Below are 23,113 nucleotides of genomic sequence, written 5' to 3'. Positions count from 1 at the left end.
TATCATACCATCATGGTTTGATAAATGAATCCAGAATTGAAGCTCCCTAGAAAGAAGTCACACTTTCCAAAAAAACCAGAATTTTATTGCAAAAATTGTGTGGGCCAAGCAACTATGATTAGAGGATAGGAGGACACACAGGAAAAAAGATAATCCGCCTGGTGTGGGATGCTGCTGGTTGACATCTTTTCCAATAGGATAACTTCATCCCTACCCGTATGTGGATGGGAGACCTTGGGAATCTCAGTCCGCTTCAGGAATTTCAGTTCACAGTTGATATCCCATGTGATGTGTGCAGAGGGAGTGGAGAAAGAGGGGAAAATTATATGGAAACAATTTGTGGCTGAATATGAAGAAGTGTTAGAGCAAGGGTACTTCCATTTTTAACTATAAAGGAGAGTGGGTCGGGGGTAAATAAATTAGTACATTCCATGACAACTTTAGGTAAATTGTTTAATGTAGAGAATACAAAACTAAACTGCAGTGAATTGGTTGTTATGAAAAGACTAAAAGACTAATTGTAAAGAAGTCGTTTCAATCAGTACCATTGATTAAATGATTTGTGTGTTCTGTGACTAGCTGAGAAAGTTACTGATGGTATGGGCACACTTCTTTTTAAGTTCTTAAGGGGATGACTCCCAGACCAATGGCCTGGATCAGCCAGAAGAACCTCCATCATCACCTCTAAAATTTGCTTTGAAGTCAGCAAAAGGAAAGTCTTGATGAAACACTTTGAGGCTCAGCAGGAAAAGAGACGTGGACCTCGTGGTCTTAAGTTAGCAAATCAAATGCAAAAAGGATGTTGGAAAGGGACAGATAGCTTACCCTTGAAAGAGGTTACTATAGTTGTCCAGTAAAACATTTTTGATCTTTAAGGGAGCTATAGTGTTTGTTCAGCCAGTAGAGTAAAGCATCAGGCATCTTTCTGATAGTTAAGATGTTTAACTTTTAAAATAGGTGACATGAAGTTTTGTTGATTTCCTTGTCAACATCAAGTTCTTAAGTCTTCTTCTATTTTCTGAAGTAGCTTGGATAAGGCAAGGATTCTGCGATGGCTTGATAAACTTTTTCTGTAAAAACCACCTAACCTGGTTTTCATTTTTATTGGTTTATTTGGCTTTGTACTTGTTAAATCATTTTGCATAATATGTTTGTGATGTTCTCATGATTTTTTAAAATAATACTAATTTTATTTATACCATTTTTCTAAATTCTAATGGAATTTCTCATGTTGTACTCTGCATATAAGTTAAATAAGCAGGGTGACAATACATAACCTTGACGAACTCCTTTCCCAATTTGGAACCAGTCTATTGTTCCATGTCCAGTTCTAACTGTTGCTTCTTGATCTGCATACAGATTTCTCAGGAGGTAGGTCAGGCAGTCTGGTATTCCCATCTCTTTAAGAATTTTCCAGAGTTTGTTGTGATCCACCCAGTCAAAGGCTTTGGCATAGTCAATAAAGCAGAAGTAGAAGTTTTTCTGGAACTCTGTTGCTTTTTCAGTGATCCAGCGGATATTGGCAACTTGATCTCTGGTTCCTCTGCCTTTTCTAAATCTAGGTTGAACATCTGGAAGTTCACAATTCACATACTGTTGAAGCCTGGCTTGGAGAATTTTGAGCATTACTTTGCTAGCGTGTTAGATGAGTGCAGTTGTGCAGTAGTTTGAACATTCTTTGGCATTGCCTTTCTTTGGGATTGGAATGAAAACTGTTTTCCAGTCCTGTGGCCACTGCTGAGTCTTCCAAATTTGCTGGCATATTGAGTGCAGCACAAGCTGGAATCAAGATTGCCGGGAGAAATATTAATAACCTTAGATATGCAGGTGACACCACACTTACGGCAGAAAAGGAAGAACTAAGGACCCTCTTGATGAAAGTGAAAGAGGAGAGTGAAAAAGTTGGCTTAAAACTTAACATTCAGAAAACTAAGATCATGGTATCTAGTCCTATCACTTCATGGCAAATAGATGGGGAAACAATACAAACAGTGGCAGACTTTATTTGGGGCTCCAAAATCACTACAGATGGTGACTGCAGCCATGAAATTAAAAGACGCTTGCTCCTTGGAAGAAAAGTTACGACCAACCTAGACAGCTTATTAAAAAGCAGAGACATTAGTTTGTCAGCAAAGGTCCGTCAGGTCAAAGCTATGGGTTTTCCAGTAGTCACGTATGGATGTGAGAGTTGGACTATAAATAAAGCTGAGTACTGAAGAATTGATGCTTTTGAACTGTGGTATTGGAGAAGACTCTTGAGAGTCCCTTGGACAGCAAGGAGATCCAGCCATTCCATCCTAAAGGAAATCAGTCCTGAATATTCATTGGAAGGATTGATGCTGAAGCTGAAATTGAACCTCCAATACTTTGGCCACCTGATGTGAAGAACTGACTCATTTGAAGACCCTGATGCTGGGAAAGATTGAAGGCTGGAAGAGAAGGGGACGACAGAGGAGGAGATGACTGGATGGCATCACCGACTCAATGGACATGCGTCTGAGTCAACTCTGGGAGTTGGTAATGGACCAGGAGGCCTGGTGTGCTGCAGTCCATGGGGTCATAAAGAGTCAGACAGGACTGAGCAACTGAACTGGAATTTAGCTAAACATTTGTTTCATTATTTTTTTTTTTTCAAAGAGCCAACTTTTGATTTTGTTGATCATTTGTTTCTTTCTTAACATTTCTTTTCTTCTTAGAATTATTTGGTGTTCTTCTATCAGATTAATTTGAATATTTTAACTCATTTCCCATCTTTCGTAATTATAACCAATCCATGTAAAAATTATAAAATTTTCCCTAAATACTGCTTTTTGTCTCTAAATATGATATCTTGCAGATAGTGATATATACTACTTTCTTTAAATTCTAAATATTTTGTGCTTTCTAATATGAATTTCTGCCCCCTCATTGGTTTCTTTACTTTAGGAGTGCATTTCAAGTTTGTAGGCATATGTTTTTTTAACTCTGTATTTACTATTGATTTTTTATTTAGCAAAGAATATAGTCTACAGACTTTTAGATTTACTTACTAAAAACACAACTCATAATTATTTTTGTGCTCAGTAATTAAGTTACTGACATGCTTCCTCTGTTTCTCTTGTCATCATTGAATATTTCTTATATCCCTTTACTTCTCTTTGAAAGTCCTATTTTTGCAAGAGGGGACCCTTTAATAGTTCTTTTAAGTAAGGGCCAGTGGTAAAGTTTCCTGTTTTGTGTACATGTTAAAATTTTTGATATTGCATTTATTCCTAAGTATTTCAGTTCAGTTCAGTTCACTCGCTCAGTCGTGTCCAACTCTTTGCGACCCCGTGAATCGCAGCACGCCAGGCCTCCCTGTTCAATCACCATCTCCCAGAGTTCACTCAGACTCACATCCATCGAGTCTGTGATGCCATCCAGCCATCTCATCCTCTGTCGTCCCCTTCTCCTCCTGCCCCCAATCCCTCCTAGCATCAGAGTTTTTTCCAGTGATTCAACTCTTCGCATGAGGTGGCCAAAGTACTGGAGCTTCAGCTTTAGCATCATTCCTTCCAAAGAAATCCCAGGGTTGATCTCCTTCAGAATGGACTGGTTGGATCTCCTTGCAGTCCAAGGGACTCTCAAGAGTCTTCTCCAACACCACAGTTCAAAAGCATCAATTCTTCGGCGCTCAGCCTTCTTCACAGTCCAACTGTCACATCCATACATGACCACTGGAAAAATCGTAGCCTTGACTAGATGGACCTTAGTCGGCAAACTAATGTCTCTGCTTTTCAATATGCTGTTTAGGTTGGTCATAACTTTTCTTCCAAGGAGTAAGCATCTTTTAATTTCATGGCTGCAGTCACCATCTGCAGTGATTTTGGAGCTCAAAAAAATAGTCTGACACTGTTTCTACTGTTTCCCCATATATTTCCCATGAAGTGATGGGACCGGATGCCATGATCTTCATTTTCTGAATGTTGAGCTTTAAACCAACTTTTTCATTCTCCTCTTTCACTTTCATCAAGAGGCTTTTAGCTCCTCTTCACTTTCTGCCATAAGGGTGGTGTCATCTGCATATCTGATGTTATTGATTTTTCTCCCAGCAATCTTGATTCCAGCTTGTGTTTCTTCCAGTCCAGCGTTTCTCATGATGTACTCTGCATAGAAGTTAAATAAGCAGGGTGACAATATACAGCCTTGACGTACTCCTTTTCCTATTTGGAACCAGTCTGTTGTCCCATGTCCGGTTCTAACTGTTGCTTCCTGACCTGCATACAGATTTCTCAAGAGGCAGGTCAGATGGTCTGGTATTTCCATCTCTTGAAGAATTTTCCACAGTTTATTGTGATCCACACAGTCAAAGGCTTTGGCATAGTCAATAAAGCAGAAATAGATGTTTTTCTGGAACTCTCTTGCTTTTTCCATGATCCAGCGGATGTTGGCAATTTGATCTCTGGTTCCTCTGCCTTTTCTAAAACCAGCTTGAACATCAGGGAGTTCATGGTTCATGTATTGCTGAAGCCTGGCTTGGAGAATTTTGAGCATTACTTTACTAGCATGTGAGATGACTGCAATTGTGAGGTAGTTTGAGCATTCTTTTGCATTGCCTTTCTTTGGGATTGGAATGAAAACTGACCTTTTCCAGTCCTGTGGCCACTGTTGAGTTTTCCAAATTTGCTGGCATATTGAGTGCAGCACTTTCACGGCATCATCTTTCAGGATTTGAAACAGCTCAACTGGAATTCCATCACCTCCACTAGCTTTGTTCATAGTGATGCTTTCTAAGGCCCTCTTGACTTCACATTCCAAGATGTCTGGCTCTAGATGAGTGATCACATCATCATGATTATCTGGGTCGTGAAGATCTTTTTTGTACAGTTCTTCGTGTAGTCTTGCCACCTCTTCTTAATATCTTCTGCTTCTGTTAGGTCCATACCATTTCTGTCCTTTATCGAGCCCATCTTTGCATGAAATGTTCCCTTGGTATCTCTAATTTTCTTGAAGAAATTGCTAGCCTTTCCCATTCTGTTGTTTTCCTCTATTTCTTTGCATTGATTGCTGAGGAAGGCTTTCTTATCTCTTCTTGCTATTCTCTGGAACTCTGCATTCAGATGCTTATATCTTTCCTTTTCTCCTTTGCTTTTTGCCTCTCTTCTTTTCACAGCTATTTGTGAGGCCTCCCCAGACAGCCATTTTGCTTTTTTGCATTTCTTTTCCATGGGGATGGTCTTGATCCCTGTCTCCTGTACAATGTCACGAAACTCATTCCATAGTTCATCAGGCACTCTATCTATCAGATCTAGGCCCTTAAATCTATTTCTCACTTCCACTGTATAATCATAAGGGATTTGATGTAGGTCATACCTGAATGGTCTAGTGGTTTTCCCTACTTTCTTCAATTTGAGTCTGAATTTGGCAATAAGGAGTTCATGATCTGAGCCACAGTCAGCTCCTGGTCTTGTTTTTGTTGACTGTATAGAGCTTCTCCATCTTTTGCTGCAAAGAATATAATCAATCTGATTTCAGTGTTGACCATCTGGTGATGTCCCTGTGTAGAATCTTCTCTTGTGTTGTTGGAAGAGGGTGTTTGCTATGACCAGTGCATTTTCTTGGCAAAACTCTATTAGTCTTTGCCCTGCTTCATTCTGCATTCTAAGGCCAAATTTTCCTGTTACTCCAGGTGTTTCTTGACTTCCTACTTTTGCATTCCAGTCCCCTATAATGAAAAGGACATCATTTTTGGGTGTTAGTTCTAAAAGGTCTTATAGGTCTTCATAAAACCGTTCAACTTCAGCTTCTTCAGCGTTACTGGTTGGGGCATAGACTTGGATAACTGTGATATTGAATGATTTGCCTTGGAGATGAACAGAGATCATTCTGTCGTTTTTGAGATTGCATCCAAGTACTGCATTCAGACTCTTTTGTTGACCATGATGGCTACTCCATTTCTTGTGAAGGATTCCTGCCCGCAGTAGTAGATATAATGGTCATGTGAGTTAAATTCACCCATTCCAGTCCACTTTAGTTTGCTGATTCCTAGAATGTCGACGTTCATCCTTGCCATCTCTTGTTTGACCACTTCCAATTTGCCTTGATTCATGGACCTGACATTCCAGGTTCCTATGCAATATTGCTCTTTACAGCATCGGATCTTGCTTTTATCACCAGTCCCATCCACAACTGGGTACTGTTTTTGCTTTGGCTCCATCCCTTCATTCTTTCTGGAGTTATTTCTCCACTGATCTCCAGTAGCATATTGGGCACCTAATGACCTGGGGAGTTCCTCTTTTGGTATCCTATCATTTTGCCTTTTCATACTGTTCATGGAGTTCTCAAGGCAAGAATACTGAAGTGGCTTGCCATTCCCTTCTCCAGTGGACCACATTCTGTCAGACCTCTCCACCACGACCCGCCTGTCTTGGGTTGCCCCACAGGCATGGCTTCGTTTCATTGAATTAGACAAGGCTGTGGTCCTAAGTGTTTAGTTGATGATAAAAGTTTAGGCTGACAGTTATTTTCGCTTAACACTTTATAGATCGTGTTTTATTGTCTTCTGTCATCTTTTGCTGCTTGTGAAATATCTGCTGTTCTCTGTCATTCTTTTATATGTTTTAGGATTACCTTTATGTACTGCAGTTTCACATAATATGTCTAGGTGTTAGTTTACCATTATTTAGAATAACAGTACACAAAATACACTTTGATCATAGAATTTAGATCTTTGTTTAGTTTTGGAAAATGCTCAGTTATTATCTCTTCAAATACAGTGTCCTACCATATTCTGCTTTTGTTTACTCTGAAATGTCTATGGAATGTGTACTTGAATCCTACCTCTCATTCTTCCCTCAGTGTCTGTTCTTTTTTTTAATCTGAATTCATTTGAATTTCTCACTATTATCTCCCAGTTCATCCATTCTCTCTTTGTGTGAAACTAGTTTTTGTCACATGTTGAGTTTTTTTGGTTTGTTGTTTTTAATGTCTTTTGCAGTTTCAAATTTTCTTCTTGGTTTTTATTCGTGTATCCCTATTCTTATTTCATTTCTAACTTTTGTTTATTCATTCACTTATTTATGTGGCTATGTTGGGTCTCAGTTGCATCATGCAGAATCTTTCACTGCAGCACACGGGCTCTCTAGTAGTGGCATGTGGGCTCAGTAGTTGCAGCACATGGGATCTTAGCTCCCCAACTGGCATCTAACTTGTGTCCCTTGCATTGCAAGGTGGATTCTAAACCGCTGGGCCACCAGCGAAGTCCCAGTTTGTACCTGTTTTGTTTGCTATTCCCTGTTAGGGAAATTCGGGGTGGTTTCGGGCCGTTTGGACCTCTAATTCTGTTTATTAACATGAATGTTTCAGGACTGATAGAAAGTTCACATTAGCATTTTGTACATTTATATATGGCTTATTTAGCTATGGTGGCTTCCCTGGTGGCTCAGCTGGTAAAGCATCTGTCTATGATGCGGGAGACCTGGGTTCGATCCCTGGGTTGGAAAGATCCCTTGGAGAAGGAAATGGCAATCCACTCCAATACTATTGCCAGGAAAATCCCATGAACAGAGGAGCCTGGTAGGCTACAGTCCATGGGGTCTCAAAGAGTTGAACACGACTGAGCGACTTCACATTCACGTTATTTAGCTGTGGTTATTCATTATTGTTTTTGTTTGTTTGTTTGTTTATTTGACTTTCAATAGAGTAAAAGCTTTTAGAACATTACAAGAAGCCCTCAAGTGCAACTATGAACATTGGCAGATCTGGGAAAACTACATTCTCACTAGCACTGATGTTGGAGAATTTTCTGAAGCCATTAAAGCTTATCATCGGCTCTTGGACTTACGAGACAAATACAAAGATACTCAGGTAGGGTAGTCATATTTTGTTATTTCAGTTTGTGTTTAATATTAATACTTGATTATAGAATATAAATTGTTCCCTAGACTCTACACAGGAAAATTTTGTTAAACTGAAGTAATATATAAAAGAATACTTTTCTTGTGTAGTTGAATATGCTTAGTTACATATTAATTCTGGCATTCCAATGTCAACTATGTTTATGTAATCATAGACTAAATATCAGTGTGACTCAGTAATATGTGGTTTACATGTATATAGTCAGCTTGCAGAAACTTATGCTTATGTTAATTTATTACTTTGGTTATCTCAGTGTAATAGCTGGAATAAATCCCATAGTCATTTATTCACTCCTTAAACAGTCATCTGTATACTTTCAGATTGTTTGAACAATGTAGAAATGAAGACTAACATTTTCCTTGTACTGTTTAATAAGATAGTCTTCATCTTAGCATGAAGTCAGAACTGGTTAACTCTAACAGTACAAAAATTACTATATCCTTTCAGAAACTGTGGGAATCTTGAAGGCCCTGGGTTTTACATCCAATAGGATTAAATGTAAAAGACCTTTCGTGGGGTTAATTTGTGAAGAGACTGTATAAAGATAGAGTGTACAGGAGCTTACAGGTTACAAAATCTGGGGGCTCGAAAATGTAACATTATATTTGCAATTATCAGCATATGCTATTAGTGAATTTGGAATTATGTAGAAACAAAAATAAGATATAATATATGATAATATCTCACTACTCTCATGACTTACTACATATATATATATATATATATATACACACACACACACTCCAACTATTCCAAAGTTTACCTTGTCTGGTCTTGTATTTTTTAGCTGCAGCCCTTGATCTGTATGAATGCTTTTGCAAATTCAGCTATATAATCGGCTAAATTGTTTTAAAGCTCAGGTTTAGGGCAGTTCACTTAAAAATTTACGACTTTGTGAAAGTCACTCAGTTGTGTCCAACTCATTGCAACCCCATGTACTATACAGTCCATGGGATTGTCCAGGCCAGAATACTGGAGTGGGTAGCCTTTCCCTTCTCCAGGGGATCTTCCCAATCCAGGGATTGAACCCAGGTCTCCTGCATTGCAGGCGGATTCTTTACCAGCTGAGCCACGTGGGAAGCCAGTTCTGTGACTTTTTAAGTAGAACCATATACCTACTTACAGGAGCTATGTTGACCCCTTCAATTACTTGTCTTTTCCTTGTTTTTATTTTGTTCTGGCCTTTTTAACTATTATATATTGACCATCCAGTATAGAAAGAAGGGACTTGAACTTTGAGTGGACATCACTTAAAACGTGTTTGGAGGCATAGCAGAAATTTTCATCCTAGAGAGAACAGGAACCCTTGCTGGTCTGTTTGCACGCTCCTTCCCCCTGCCCCCGCCCCCGCCCCCCATCATCTTGCACTTGTCCTGCTCACTGCTCTGATGGCTCTTCCTCTTCTGCACCCAGCCCCTAGGCTCTGAGCAGGTCTCGGTATGTTGCCAAACCACTGAGGCTGGAACAGAGATTCCAAAGCGCTTGTTTCTTGTTTACCTCAACTGTAATTTTATTTTTAAGACCCTTATTTACTGAGGAAGCTTCATGAAGGCTGTTCTAAAATCTCATACTTGGTTAGTCACTTCAGTTGTGTCTGACTCTTTGGGACCCTATGTGCTGTAGCCTGCCAGGCTCCTCTGTCCATGGGATTTCCCGGGCACGAAAGAATACTGGAGTGGGTTGCTATTTCCTTCTCCATCTGAAATCTCAGTGAAGGAAAGTGAAAAGAAAGTGAAGTCACTCAATCATGTCCAACTCTTTGCAACCCCATGGACTGTAGCCCTCCAGGCTTCTCCGTCCATGGAATTCTCCAGGCAAGAATACTGGAGTAGGTCACCATTTCCTTCTCCAGGGGAATCTTCCCAACCCAGGGAGTGAACCCAGGTCTCCTGCATTTCAGGCAGACACTTTACCATCTGAGCCACCGGGGAAGCCTCAGAGAAAAGGTAAATAAGCTGCATTGCTGGTATATTCCATTTTACACTCTAAGTAAATTCTTTTAATTTTCTCCTTTGACAAAGCTTGTTCGGAATGCACAAAGATACATTTTCAGCAGTTTTCAGAAAAAGAAAAAAAAGGAAAAGAACGAAACCTTCTCCCAGCATAAATGGAGATGCTTTCATTTAATTTTTATTTTAAATAGATTTTCCAAATGTATTTTATTGATCATGTTCAGTTTTTTTTACTCCTTCCAGCATATCTAATTATAAGAATTTTCATCCATAGTAAAATTATATTCTGATTCCCATTGAAAATTTTCTAATCCTGTACCTGTTTTAGCAGATTATTTAACTTATATGATTTCTAATTTAAGTGAAAAGTTAGTAGTTTCCTACCTAAAGAAAATTATTAGGGTTTAGTTTAAATTCACGGCCAGCTAATATTTTAATTTCTGTTCTTCAAATTCATAATGTGAACCAAGCCTCCTTTTGATGAGTCTGAAATTGGTTTTTATAGAAGTTCAGTAGCTTTAGGAGCAGTTAAGGGTGGCATGGGGACTTGCTAGACTCCTTCTCACAGCGCTGCTTCCACACGCGGGAGCATTGAGAATCGCTCCTGTTAGAAAAAGTACTGCCTGTGAACACAGCGCTTAGAGAAGCATGTGGTGCCGTAATGATGCCAGATGTTACGGCTCTTTGCTTAATTTTTATATCTGGATTTGGGGAAATAATACTGAGAACATAAGGGCTAGATAACCAGTGACATGTTCAAGCCAAAGGATCATCTCTAGCGATTTATAAGAGAGAACTTTTGGGTATTTAGATGGAGAAATAACCATAGTGAGATAATTTGCTAGTTTATATGAGGCCCTGTGAACAGCCCTCTCCAGAAGTGTCACAGAATGCTGATGGCAATGTTTGGTCTCTGGCAGGTGTGGGTAAACTCGCTCCATTGTGGTTAAGTCATCATCGAAGGAAGGTCCTCAAGGCTGGTGTGGGCTTAGTCATATTTAGCTTTGTGACATGCTTGTGTCTGTCATCATGCTTTCTCACCACTCGTCAGCATGGACAGAGACAATTGATAGATTGTCTGGAATATTTTTATCTTGGCTAAAATAATTTTACTTAATTTGACTCTGCAAGTTTGGCAACAGGTGTCTTTTAAAAAAACTCTGATATTCTTATGTTTGACACTACCTGACCTCATTCTATTTTAATTTGCTTTAAAATTCTTTTTGTCTATGCTTTTTCTACTTTATAGATATGATTATTTTCATTTAAATTTTTTTCTATTGTGTGTGTGTAAATTCATACTCATTTTAATATAGACACAGGATAAATCAGCTATAAATTGTTTTACTCACTATTTGTAATAAGAGAATGTGTGGGTAGTTATACTACCTTTATCATTTCCTGCCTTTTCTGTCTGTCCTAATTTTGACTAATGCATAGATTAGTATAGCTCAAGAATGCTTTTCTGTAATAGTAGATATTTATATTCATGTCTGGTTATACATACTTTTATTAATCTATCATAAAACTTAGTTTTGTGTTTTTGTGTAATTAGTCCCTGTTCCATTTTCCAGTTTTCTACTATTAATTTACTACTGTTAATAGTGCCATGAATATCCTTATAGATAAATCCTTATGTTTATGCTTCTTTCCTCAGGATGAATTCTAATGTTATTTGTTCATTTTTTAATTTTTCTGCTCTTCCCTGTTCCCCTCACATCCCCTCCCCTTTCTCCTCTTCGAGAACTCACAGTCACTTTGGGAAAAGAATATAAGTATTGTGCTTTTGCATCTCATTTACTGTTTATAAATGGAAGAGGAAGGGAAAACGATTAACATATAACAAGTGCTCACTATGTTCTTGGAACTATCACGGATTACCTTTTACAGTCCAGTTCAGTCGCTCAGTCGTGTCCGACTCTTTGTGACCCCATGAACCACAGTACGCCAGGCCTCCCTGTCCATCACCAACTCCCAGAGCCCACCCAGACCCATGTCCATTGTGTCGGTGATGCCATCCAACTATCTCATCCTCTGTTGTCCTCTTTTCATTCTGCCCTCAATCTTTCCCAGCATCAGGGTCTTTTGCAGTGAGTCAGCTCTTCTTTATCAGGTGGCCAATGTATTGGAGTTTCAGCTTCAAAATCAGTCCCTCCAGTGAACACCCAGGACTGATCTCCTTTAAGATGGACTGGTTGGACCTCCTTGCAATCCAAGGGACTCTCAAGAGTCTTCTCCAATACCACAGTTCAAAAGCATCAGTTCTTTGGCACTCAGCTTTCTTTATAGTCCAACTCTCATCCATACATGACTACTGGAAAAACCATAGCCTTGACTAGATGGACCTTTGTTGACAAGGTAATATCTCTGCTTTTTAATATGCTGTCTAGGTTGGTCATAACTTTCCTTCCAAGGAGCAAGCATCTTTTAATTTCATGGCTGCAGTCACCGTCTGCAGTGATTTTGGAGCCCCCCAAAATAAAGTCTGACACTGTTTCCATTGTTTCCCCATCTATTTCCCATGAAGTGATGGGACTGGATGCCATGATCTTCATTTTCTGAATGTTGAGCTTTAAGCCAACTTTTTCACTCTCCTCTTTCACTTTCATCAAGAGGCTTTTGAGTTCCTCTTCACTTTCTGCCATAAGGGTGGTGTCATCTGCATATCTGAAGTTATTGATATTTCTCCTGGCAATCTTGATTCCACCTTGTGCTTCTTCCAGCCCAGCGTTTCTCATGATGTACTCTGCATAGAAGTTAAATAAGCAGGGTGATAATATACAGCCTTGACGTACTCCTTTTCCTACTTGGAACCAGTCTGTTGTTCCATGTCCACTTCTAACTGTTGCTTCCTGACCTGTATATAGGTTTCTCAAGAGGCAGGTCAGGTGGTCTGGTATTCCCATCTCTTGAAGAATTTTCCACAGTTTATTGTGATCCACGCTGTCAAAGGCTTTGGCATAGTCAATAAAGCAGAAATAGATGTTTTCTGGAACTCTCTTGCTTTTTCCACGATCCAGCGGATGTTGGCAATTTGATCTCTGTTTCCTCTGCCTTTTCCAAAACCAGCTTGAATATCTGGAAGTTCACAGTTCACCTATTGCTGAAGCCTGGCTTGGAGAATTTTGAGCATTACTTTACTAGCATGTGAGATGAGTGCAATTGTACAGTAGTTTGAGCATTCTTTGTTATTACCTTTCTTTGGGATTGGATGAAAACGGACCTTTTCCAGTCCTGTGGCCACTGCTGAGTTTTCCAAATGTGCTGGCATATTGAGTGCAGCACTTTCACAGCATCATCTTTTAAGATTTGAAATAGCTCAGTTGGAATTCCATCATCTTCACTAGCTTTGTTCGTAGTGATGCTTCCCTAAGGCCCACCTGACTTCACATTCCAGGATGTCTGGCTCTAGGTGAGCGTGAGTGATCACACCTTCATGATTATCTGGGTCGTGAAGATCTTTTCTGTACAGTTCTTCTGTGTATTCTTGCCACCTCTTCTTAATATCTTCTGCTTCTGTCAGGTCCCTACCATTTCTGTCCTTTATTGAGCCCATCTTTGCATGAAATGTTCCCTTGGTATCTCTAATTTTCTTGAAGAGATCTCTAGTCTTTCCCATTCTGTTGTTTTCCCATTCTATTGAGAGGTCTGACAGAATGTGGTCCACTGGTGAAGGGAATGACAAACCACTTCAATATTCTTGCCTTGAGAACCCAATGAACAGTATGAAAAGGCAAAAGATAGGACATTGAAAGATGAACTCCCCAGGTCAGTAGGTGCCCAATATGCTACTGGAGATCAGTGGAGAAATAACTCCAGAAAGAATGAAGGGATGAAGCCAAAGCAAAACAACACTCCGCTGTGGATGGGACTGGTGATAGAAGCAAGATTCAATGCTGTAAAGAGCAATATTACAGAACCTGCAATGTTACGTCCATGAATCTAGGAAATTGAAAGTGGTCAAACAGGAGATGGCAAGAGTGAACATCGGCATTCTAGGAATCAGTGAACTAAGATGGACTGGAATGGGTGAATTTAACTCAGATGACCATTGTATCTACTGTTGTGGGCACAAATCTGTTAGAAGAAATGGAGTAGCCATCATAATCAACAAAAGAGTCCAAAATGCAGTACTTGGATGCAATCTCAAAAACGACAGAATGATCTCTGTTCATTTCCAAGGCAGACCATTCAGTATCACGGTAATCCAAGTCTGTGCCCCAACCAGTAATGCTGAAGAAGCTGAAGCTGAACGATTCTATGAAGACCTACAAGACCTTCTAGAACTAACACCCAAAAAAGGTGTCCTTTTGATTATAGGGGACTGGAATGCAAAAGTAGGAAGTCAGGAAACACCTGAAGTAACAGGTAAGTTTGGCCTTTGAGTACAGAATGAAGCAGGGTAAAGGCTAACAGAGTTTTGCCAAGAGAACTCACTGTTCATAGCAAACACCCTCTTCCAACAACACAAGAGAAGACTCTACACATGGACATCACCAGACGGTCAATACCGAAATCAGATTGATTATATTCTTTGTAGCCAAAGATGGAGAAGCTCTATACAGTCAGCAAAAACAAGGCCAGGAGCGGACTGTGGCTCAGATCATGAACTCCTTATTGCCAAATTCAGACTCAAATTGAAGAAAGTAGGGAAAACCACTAGACCATTCAGGTGTGACCTAAATCAAATCCCTTATGATTATACAGTGGAAGTGAGAAATAGATTTAAGGGACTAGATCTCATAGACAGAGTGCCTGATGAACTATGGATGGAGGTTCGTGACATTGTACAGGAGACAGGGATCAAGACCATCCCCAAGAAAAAGAAATGCAAAAAAGCAAAATGGTTGTCTGAGGAGGCCTTACAAATAGCTGTGAAAAGAAGAGAAGTGAAAAGCAAAGGAGAAAAGGAAAGATATACGCATCTGAATGCAGAGTTCCAGAGAATAGCAAGAAGAGATAAGAAAGCCTTCCTCAGCGATCAATGCAAAGAAATAGAGGAAAAGAACAGAATGCAAAAGACTCAAGATCTTTTACAGGGCATACAGTATTTGAAGTGGGTACTGAAAAGTCCTCATTTTACAATGTATGAATATGAGACCCAGAGAGATTATGTAACTTGGCCAGTTACATAGCTGCTGCTAAGCTGCTAAGTCACTTCAGTCGTGTCTGACTTTGTGCGACCCCATAGACAGAAGCCCACCAGGCTCCCCTGTCCGTGGTTGGAACCAAAGGTAGGAATCACATTTAGGCATGTCTATTGGAGTGAATCATGCCTTGAAGTTTGTCAGAAGATTTATATTAAACAGCATATTTCCCCCATCATATTACTATGCATTTGAATTATATCTGACAGAGGTGTTTGGTTTTTTTTTTTTTTTCCAAATTGGGGTATTTACACATAAGAAAATGCACAGATCTTAAGTGTAATTTTGATATGTTTTGACATTGTGTATTATAGAACCACTTCCCAAAACAGGTATGGAACATTTTCATCACCACAGAAAGTTCTATTATTCCCCTTTCCAGTCAACTGAACCACCACCCTTTCCCTTCAACCAGGCAACTGCTTTCTGATTTCCGTCCCCACAGTTCAGTTTTCTTTCTCTTGATTGTCGTATAAACAGAATCATACAATATGTATTCTTTCTTATGGATGTTGTTCTTTGTGTGGATTTCTCCTTGGGGAAGGAGGGAGGTGGTGTTGATGGGCGGTGGGAAAGATTGCCAAGTCCATTGCAGTCCTAGAGCAAGTGGTGGCGGGGCTTACCTGAGGGGAAGAGTGGAGTGAATGGATGTATTCTATATGGATTCTGTCTCTGTGAGGTAGATATTACCTCTGTTTTACTGCTGAAGTATCTGCGGCTCGCTGGAGAAACTAATAAAGCTGATCTTTCACAGCTTATAACTAGTCAAGCCAAGATGTAAAGTCTGAAGTTTGGCCTTTTTAACCTAAAGCTTGAGCATGCCATTTCCTCATGCACAGAATTTTTTTTTCTTTTGCTGAAAGAGTGAAAAAGACAATGTTAAGCTGCCTACCTCTCTGTGATAACTGAGGTGTGGGGAAGCCAAGGGTCAGGGTTATCAGGCCAGGAAGCAGAGCAAGTTCTTTAGAGAGCTCCAAGTGGAGCGGGGACATGGCCAAGCCAGGAGGCGGAAATGGCTTCATTCCTGGCCTCCAGCCCTCCTGGAAGTGTTTGTAACTGGACCCGAGGCGATCCTGTTACTTCCTGCTGTGAAGACCTCCAGGATTCAAAGGGCCAACGCCTTGTGCTTTTGGCCAACTTTTTAGGGAGACTTGGCCAAGGACCTCAAGGTTAGTGTTGGAGAATAGTTAAGCTTTCCTCTTTGTGGAGATGAGGATGGCTGCTCCTCCAGGTGAGAAAACTTCACCTCTCTTCAGGAGCTGGTGGGGTTCTCCACAGTCACACACTGCTTGCTGCATTCCGTGGTACAGGATGTGAGAAAGAGAATGCAGCAGAAGCACCGCATCACTGAAATGACTGGAGATGGGGGTCAGGGATTTAGAAGCCATGACACAGAGTTGGTGCCGTGGCATTGGTTTAGTTAGGAAGTGAGGGACTGCAGGGCTATTTATACTGATTAAAGTGAAATCCCTCTAAGCATCCAGGCTCAAAAAATATACTTAGATTATTTTATGATACACCAAATGAATTCCAAATGGGCTAAATATATGCTAAATATTTTTTCATCTCCTGGAAAAACTAGGAATACAAGTGAGTACCTACCAAATTTCCTGAACTTTGAAGCAAGAAAAGAAAACGTGAAGGAATTTTTATGACTTCATGAAAAAAATATGTGACAAAATATTTGTAACAAGTAGGAAAGATAAAAAGGTAATAATATCCTTATTATATAAAGAGTTAACATCTGCTACAGGAATGAAATGAAACAGGAGAGGGTTCAGAAACACTCAAGTAAGTGTGAGAATGTAGTTAATGATAAGGATGGCATTTTAAATCTGTGGGATAAAATAAAATATTCACTATGCATTGAAATAGTTGGCCAAGCATTTGGGACTCAGAATGAAAGCTCTGCTTCACTCCTTAAACCAAAATAAATTCAAGTAGTTGGTTAAAATATTTAAATTGAAATGCCTTGAGAAGCAGGATGATGTACGTAAGAGCATAGATTCTGGGGTTAGACAGCCTGGGCTTCCAGGCTACCTCCCCCAGCTGTATGACCTGAGCAAGTTACAAACCTCTTGGTTTTTCACTTTCATGAAACAAGGATAATATTAGTACCTCACAGGACTGCTGTGAGGATTAAGTAAATAGCTGTATGAAAAGGGCAGAGAATATCACCTGCCACATACAAGTGCTGTTTAAGTATAGCTGCCGTCATCATCCTTATCATCATTATTGTTATGGAAGATGTAAAACCGTAAAAGCACTTGATAGAAAATATTTCTATAAGCTTGGGGATAGAGAAAATGTATTTTATCGTGACACACAAGCCATACCCCATAAAGGCAAATATGGAGAGATTTGAATTGAAAACTTCTACATATGAGGCAAGGAGAAGGGGGCAACAGAGAATGAGATGGTTGGATGGCATCACCGAATCAATGGACATGAGTTTGAGCAAACTCCGGGGGATAGTGAAGGCAGGGAAGCCTGGTGTGCTGCAGTCCATAGATCGCAAAGAATTGGACATGACTTACTGACTGGACAGAAACAGTGAGAGGGCTGGACGTCACCATACTGAGTGGAGACAGGCTGAGACATGACAGCTGTTCATTTAGTGCTTTCTGAACTGAAATGCGAAGAGGATTAGTAGAAGCCAGGTAAGTGTCCAGGAGGCGTTTGTCTGAGTGTTCTCAACGTTGCCTTGGTCTTTCTAGGTAAGACTGCTGGATTCGTTACCTGGGACTACTATGTCAAATTACTACAAACTTAGTTTCTTCAAACAATAGAAATCTATTCTCTTCAGTTCTAGAGCTAGAGGATTGAAAGCAAGGTGTTGGCTGAGCCATGCTCCCTCTAAAGGCTCCAGGGAAGAACCTTCCTTGCCTCTTCCAGCTTCTGGGGGTTCCTGGCTTTCCTTGGCTTGTGGCAGCATGATTCTAACCTGTTTCCCTCTTCACCTACTTCATCTCCTTCCCTGTGTCTCTATGTGTCACCTCCTTTTCTTATAAGAACATTAGTCATTGGATTTAGGGCCCACGCTAATCTAGTATGACTTTATCGTAACTAATTGTTACTAACTATTTCCAAATGAACTCACATTCTGAGGTTCTGTTACGACATGAATTTGGGGTGAGTATTCGACCTCCCCACAACTTTCTCATTCCTTTTCAGAGGGAAAGCAGTGGCTTTGAGAATAGTGGGTCTGGTAAAGGTAAGGGGATGTGTCCAGCACACACCTCACTGGGAGCTTTGGTGGAAGTAGAGGCAGCATGCACAGAGGCACCCTCTAGAGAAGGCTGGAGATGCCTCAGCTAATCTCACTAAGGCCTCGCCTAACACAGTACCAGAGATGCGAACATCGGAAAGTGACGGAAGGGATAAAAAGAAGAAGGAGGGAATTGATAGAAAACTTAAGAAAGCTCTTCGGAGAAATGCACTTACTGAGTCATATGCTGTACTGAGAGGTAAGACTGAAATCCCAGGCCATCTTGGGCAAATTAGAATTTCTAAGAAGGATCTATTACTAGGCTTCAGAAGATTGTGAGATTACCCAAAATATCATGGAAAAAAGACTTGTGTATGTGGCTATGTAACTACCTCTTCTGGGTAGAGGATTCAAAACTCTCAATCAGATCCACAAGGGTGTCCAGAACCCCCCAAAAAAGCCACAGACTAAGTAAAGAATGATCCTTGGGGTAGCGTATTAGGATTAGTTTTCAGATAAAAAGTCCAGTGGACTTTCTCTTATGATCACCATGGGTTAAATTGTACCTGTATAGCTATGTTATATTACAAATACATTTATCATTGCACTTGTTTTTAAAAGTTCTCAGTGTTTCCAAGCTGTGCACAAATAATTTATGTGCCCTCCCCCATCTTTAATCCCCACCCCACGTCTCTGCTGTTCTTCAGGACTGACCCCTTGGGAGAAGCATCTTGCCGCAGTCTCCACGTCCCTTCCCTCAGCCCTGGTGTCTCAGCCTGTCTGTGGCACTTAGCACAGTTGATCCCTCTTCCTTCCGACACTTTCTTTAGCTGGCTTCCAGAATGTCACCGCTCTTACGCCACCAGCTGCAGCTTGCTCATCCCCTTTGCAGCATTGTTCTTGCCTTTCCTTCCCTGTGAACAACCCCAGGCTCAGTCCTCATACTCTTCCTTCCCCATTTATACTGCTGCCCAGGGGATCTTCCTTGGTTTTTCCCTCTCATCTTCCTGAGGGTATGTATTAATGAAAACAAGTTTTCCTCCCTATGCCCCTTTAATTCTTTTTCACATAGGCTGTTCAATGTGTTTATTTCATTTTGGCTACACTTTTCAGATGTCTAATTTTGTCCCTATTGGCTCATCCTCCCCTGGGGATATTGGCTCTTGGACTGGTAATGTGTACTTGGTGGGAGGGCCTAAAGCAAGCCCAGGACCAAATTGTGCCTCTCCTGGTGAGGGGAACTTATCTCCTAGAAGTACTTTGCCACTGCCCTCTCCCATCACCACCACCACCACCACCCAAGTGGCCTGGCTCCTCAGGAAACCTTTCTGATCTCTGCCAGGCACTGCTTTCTTCCAGTGCCCATCTTCCTGAGTTACCATCCAATCTCAACAGATTGGGGGCTGACCTTCTATACCTGCCTGGTCCCTGGCTTGCACTGGGCTGGCACTGTTGTATTTTGGTCTCTCCAGATTGGTGGCAAGTGGCACATAGAGTAGTGTGTGTAAGGAAAAGAAAGCACAACCAAAAAGCTTTTCCCAGGCTCCCAGGCCATCTGTGAGCCTTGGCATCTCGTACTTTTCCACCCTGGACTGCTCTTCTCCACCAGACCAGGACTCAGCCAATCTCCTTCTCTCCAGGATTTCCCATGTGTTTGCTGTTACTTTTTCAGATTCATCAACTTTCTCTTTTTTCCCAGCAGTGTACAGAATTGGGGTTTAGAAAAAGAGGCTAGCAACGTGTTAGTGCATCAGCTTGTTTCCAAACTGGAAAATGAGTTCCATACAAATTAAGAAGTAATTTAAATATCTTAAAAAGGAAATATATTTACTCAACAAACATTTGGAAAGAGATTTAAATTCACATAATAAAAGCAAAACTAGAATAGTAGCTGCATCTATCTTTAGTGGAACAAAATACCGTACACACCCAGTACTGGTGATATGCAATGAAATGACACATTTCCGTACACTACTAATGGACATCTAAATTTGATTTAGTCCTTTTTGAAAGTATCCAGCTTATCTCTAGAGTCTTAAATTGTTTATTCCCTTTATTCTATAGTTCTGTTTCTGGAATTCTAACCTAGAGAAGCTTCAGTATGAGAAAACTCTTCAGGCACAAAGATATGCAGTGAAACGTTATTTATAGTAATAATGACAATGGCGACACATGGAAACAGCCTAACTGCAGTTGTTTTTGTTTTCGTGTGTGTTCAGTCACGTTTGACAATTTGCGACTCCATGGACTATAGCCCACCAGGCTCCTCTGTCCATGGAATTTTCCCAGCCAAGCATACTGGAGTGGGTTGCCATTTCATACTTCAGGAGATCTTCCCAGCCCAGAGATTGAATCCATGTCTCTTGTATCTCCTGCATTGGCAGATGGATTCTTTACCATTCGTGCCTCCCAGTGGGAGGCTTTGAATCTATTAAAATGATCTATCTAAAGAATATATGAAAGCGTGAAAAAATTCTATGACATAATGTTAAGTGAAAAACAAAGATAAAACAGTTTACAGAGCATCAGTATTAAAAATTTTTGCATAGCAAAGAAACGAGAGAAATTAATGGCAACATTAGTAGTGCTTGTGTTTGGGAATTTTATTTTCTCTATTTTTTATTAGCGCCATTGTCTTGGAGAAATTTTTAAGTTAAAAAGCTACAAAAGCCTGTCTGGTTTTGGTTGATTCAAAATTTGGCAAAAAAAGGATAATGAAATGATCAAAGTTATTGCCGTGCATATTTCATAAAAGAGCAAATCTTTCTGATGTGAAAGAACTCATTAGAAAGGAAGAAACAGCAGAGGAGTAAGGAACTCTCCTTTATAACTTAATACAGCAGGTGCTTGAGAGCAAGAGCTGGGACGCGAGCTGCAGGTTAAAACCCAACTCTGCCTTCCCTTAGCTGTGTGACCTTGGACAAGTTAAAGTTCTCTGTGCTCCAGTGTCTTTACCTGCAGAATACAAATAGCAAGAGCACCTTCCCCCTAGAGTTGTTAGGAGGACTGTGTTCATAGAGCTCCTGGCTCACAGGAAGGGTCATATATATATATGAATATATACATATAGAGAGAAGACAACACTGATAGTAGATAATATTCATATATATATTTCATAAAAGAACAAATCTTTCCAATGTAAAAGAACTGTGTATATATGAACATTATCTACTATCATTCTTGTCTTCTCTTTATCCTCATCAGAGCTCATGATTCCAAAAATCTCTGGTGTTTAAAACCCAGGTGCATGATTCACTTGCTCTGGGCCCTTGAGAAGCTCACTTTGTCTTTCAGTTTCTGTGTAAAGTGGGGATAATAAAGTCCCTGCTTCCTAGGGTAACAGTGAGAACCAAATGAAATCAAGTTGGTTGTGTACTTAGCATGGGGCTCAGCTCACCGTGAGTGCTCAGAGCAGAGGTATTGGGAGGTATGGAGGGCTGATACCGAGGTGGTAGAGTTTGTTTCCCTTTAGGCCTGTTTTAAACCCTCAGGAAGTATGGGGGCACATACTGAGTGGGCAACGATGAGCGCTTTGCTGTCCCCTTTTGACAGTGAGGTTCAGTGATAATCGTGATAGTTTATAGGTTTATACTGCTTTACAGTTTTCAGACCTCTCCACATGTTTGTTGACTCCCTGATAAAACAGTTCACCTGCCCTGGTTAACAGAAGACCTGCATTCATTACTGCTGTTTACAGACTTCCTAGCCATTCCCCCATGTTTGTGCTGGACTTCAGCGACTGACTGTCTTCCTCTCCACTCTAGCTCTAGCTGTTCTTGAACACCTGGCTGGAGGCAGATGGCACGATTGCTTTGCACTTGCCCTTCTCTGTCCTCATCTTACTGCACATGTGCAACCCATCCGAGTGCCCGTGTCTCGGATCTTGTTTCCCTGAGAACTGCCTCTAAATTCTTACACCGCTCTACCCTTCAGCCTGTTACTACATACTTAGTGATTAATAATTTTAACTGTAACTGGCGGGTTCAGTAATCAAATGTTTACCCAGTTTACAGTAGATAAAAACATTTATCTGTTTAAAAAGATTTTCTTTTCACCTTAATGCAAAGGACTGTAATGCAGGTAAACTTTATGAACTGCCTAGGAGAAAATCATAATATTTGGTGATTCATTTTATCAGAGAAATCTGAGGCAAGATCTTTTGCTTTTTTGAGTTAAAAATACCTATTTTCTAAAGAAGGGTTAAATATATGTTACTATTTTTGTAGTCAGTCTGGATAACTAGAGGGTGATTTCTCTCACTTAACAGTTAAAGAGAGGAAAATGGTGATATTAACCAGTAAATTATAACATTAATTGTGTTTTTAAAAATTTATCGAACTTTTTAAGATTATGTATTAGCTCCATTTGTTAATGTATTTTAATAACTCACTTTTTTCCTTCAGTTTATGGGACTTCATTAATTGGAGGAAATACCTTAATTAACTTTTATTCAAATACAGTGAAAATATAGAAAAGTATACAGATTGTAAGTAGACGTGCGTTTTCACGAAGGGAACACACCTGTGCGCCACCCGCAGAGTGAGAGTTAGGCGTCGGCAGCCTCCCGACGCCCACGCGGCCCCCTTTGGAAAAGGAATATTTTTGTGTGCTGTCATTCTTTGTTTCCTGTTTGCCAGTTTTTGAATATATTTATTCTTTTTCTCTCTTTTAAATAAAATGTTTGTATTTTTAAAATAACACAGTTTTTACAAGTTAAGTCGTAGTGTAAGACTTAGGACAGAATACAGTGATTTCCTGCCCCGCTGAGCCCCCTCCTCAAGATACTTCCTGCCAAAGGGGAGAGACCCTTTAGAATTCTTTTGCCATTCGCACGTTTCCATATTTCCTAATAATAATAACTACAGATGGCTATTTTTATTAACCCAGTGTTAGGTATTATCCAGAGAAGGCAATGGCACCCCACTCCAGTA

General features: G+C 40.2%; 1 protein-coding gene across 7 annotated transcripts in view; it reads left to right on the top strand.

Annotated features, from left to right (window-relative positions):
• Positions 1–23,113, top strand: part of TTC27 (tetratricopeptide repeat domain 27) — a 181,215-nt gene that overhangs the window by 145,192 nt on the left and 12,910 nt on the right. For all 7 annotated transcript variants that reach the window (XM_042246298.1, XM_060412318.1, XM_004006035.5 and 4 more), the window contains one exon: positions 7,659–7,824. In XM_042246298.1, coding sequence (XP_042102232.1) covers positions 7,659–7,824 — 166 coding nt within the window. The remainder of the gene's footprint in view (positions 1–7,658; positions 7,825–23,113) is intronic.

The sequence above is a fragment of the Ovis aries genome, chromosome 3 (genome assembly GCF_016772045.2).
Source record: "Ovis aries strain OAR_USU_Benz2616 breed Rambouillet chromosome 3, ARS-UI_Ramb_v3.0, whole genome shotgun sequence".
Classification (NCBI taxonomy): Eukaryota; Metazoa; Chordata; class Mammalia; order Artiodactyla; family Bovidae; genus Ovis; species Ovis aries.
The sequence above is the reverse complement of the archived record's forward strand: the minus strand, read 5'-3'. Positions and strand labels throughout refer to the sequence as shown.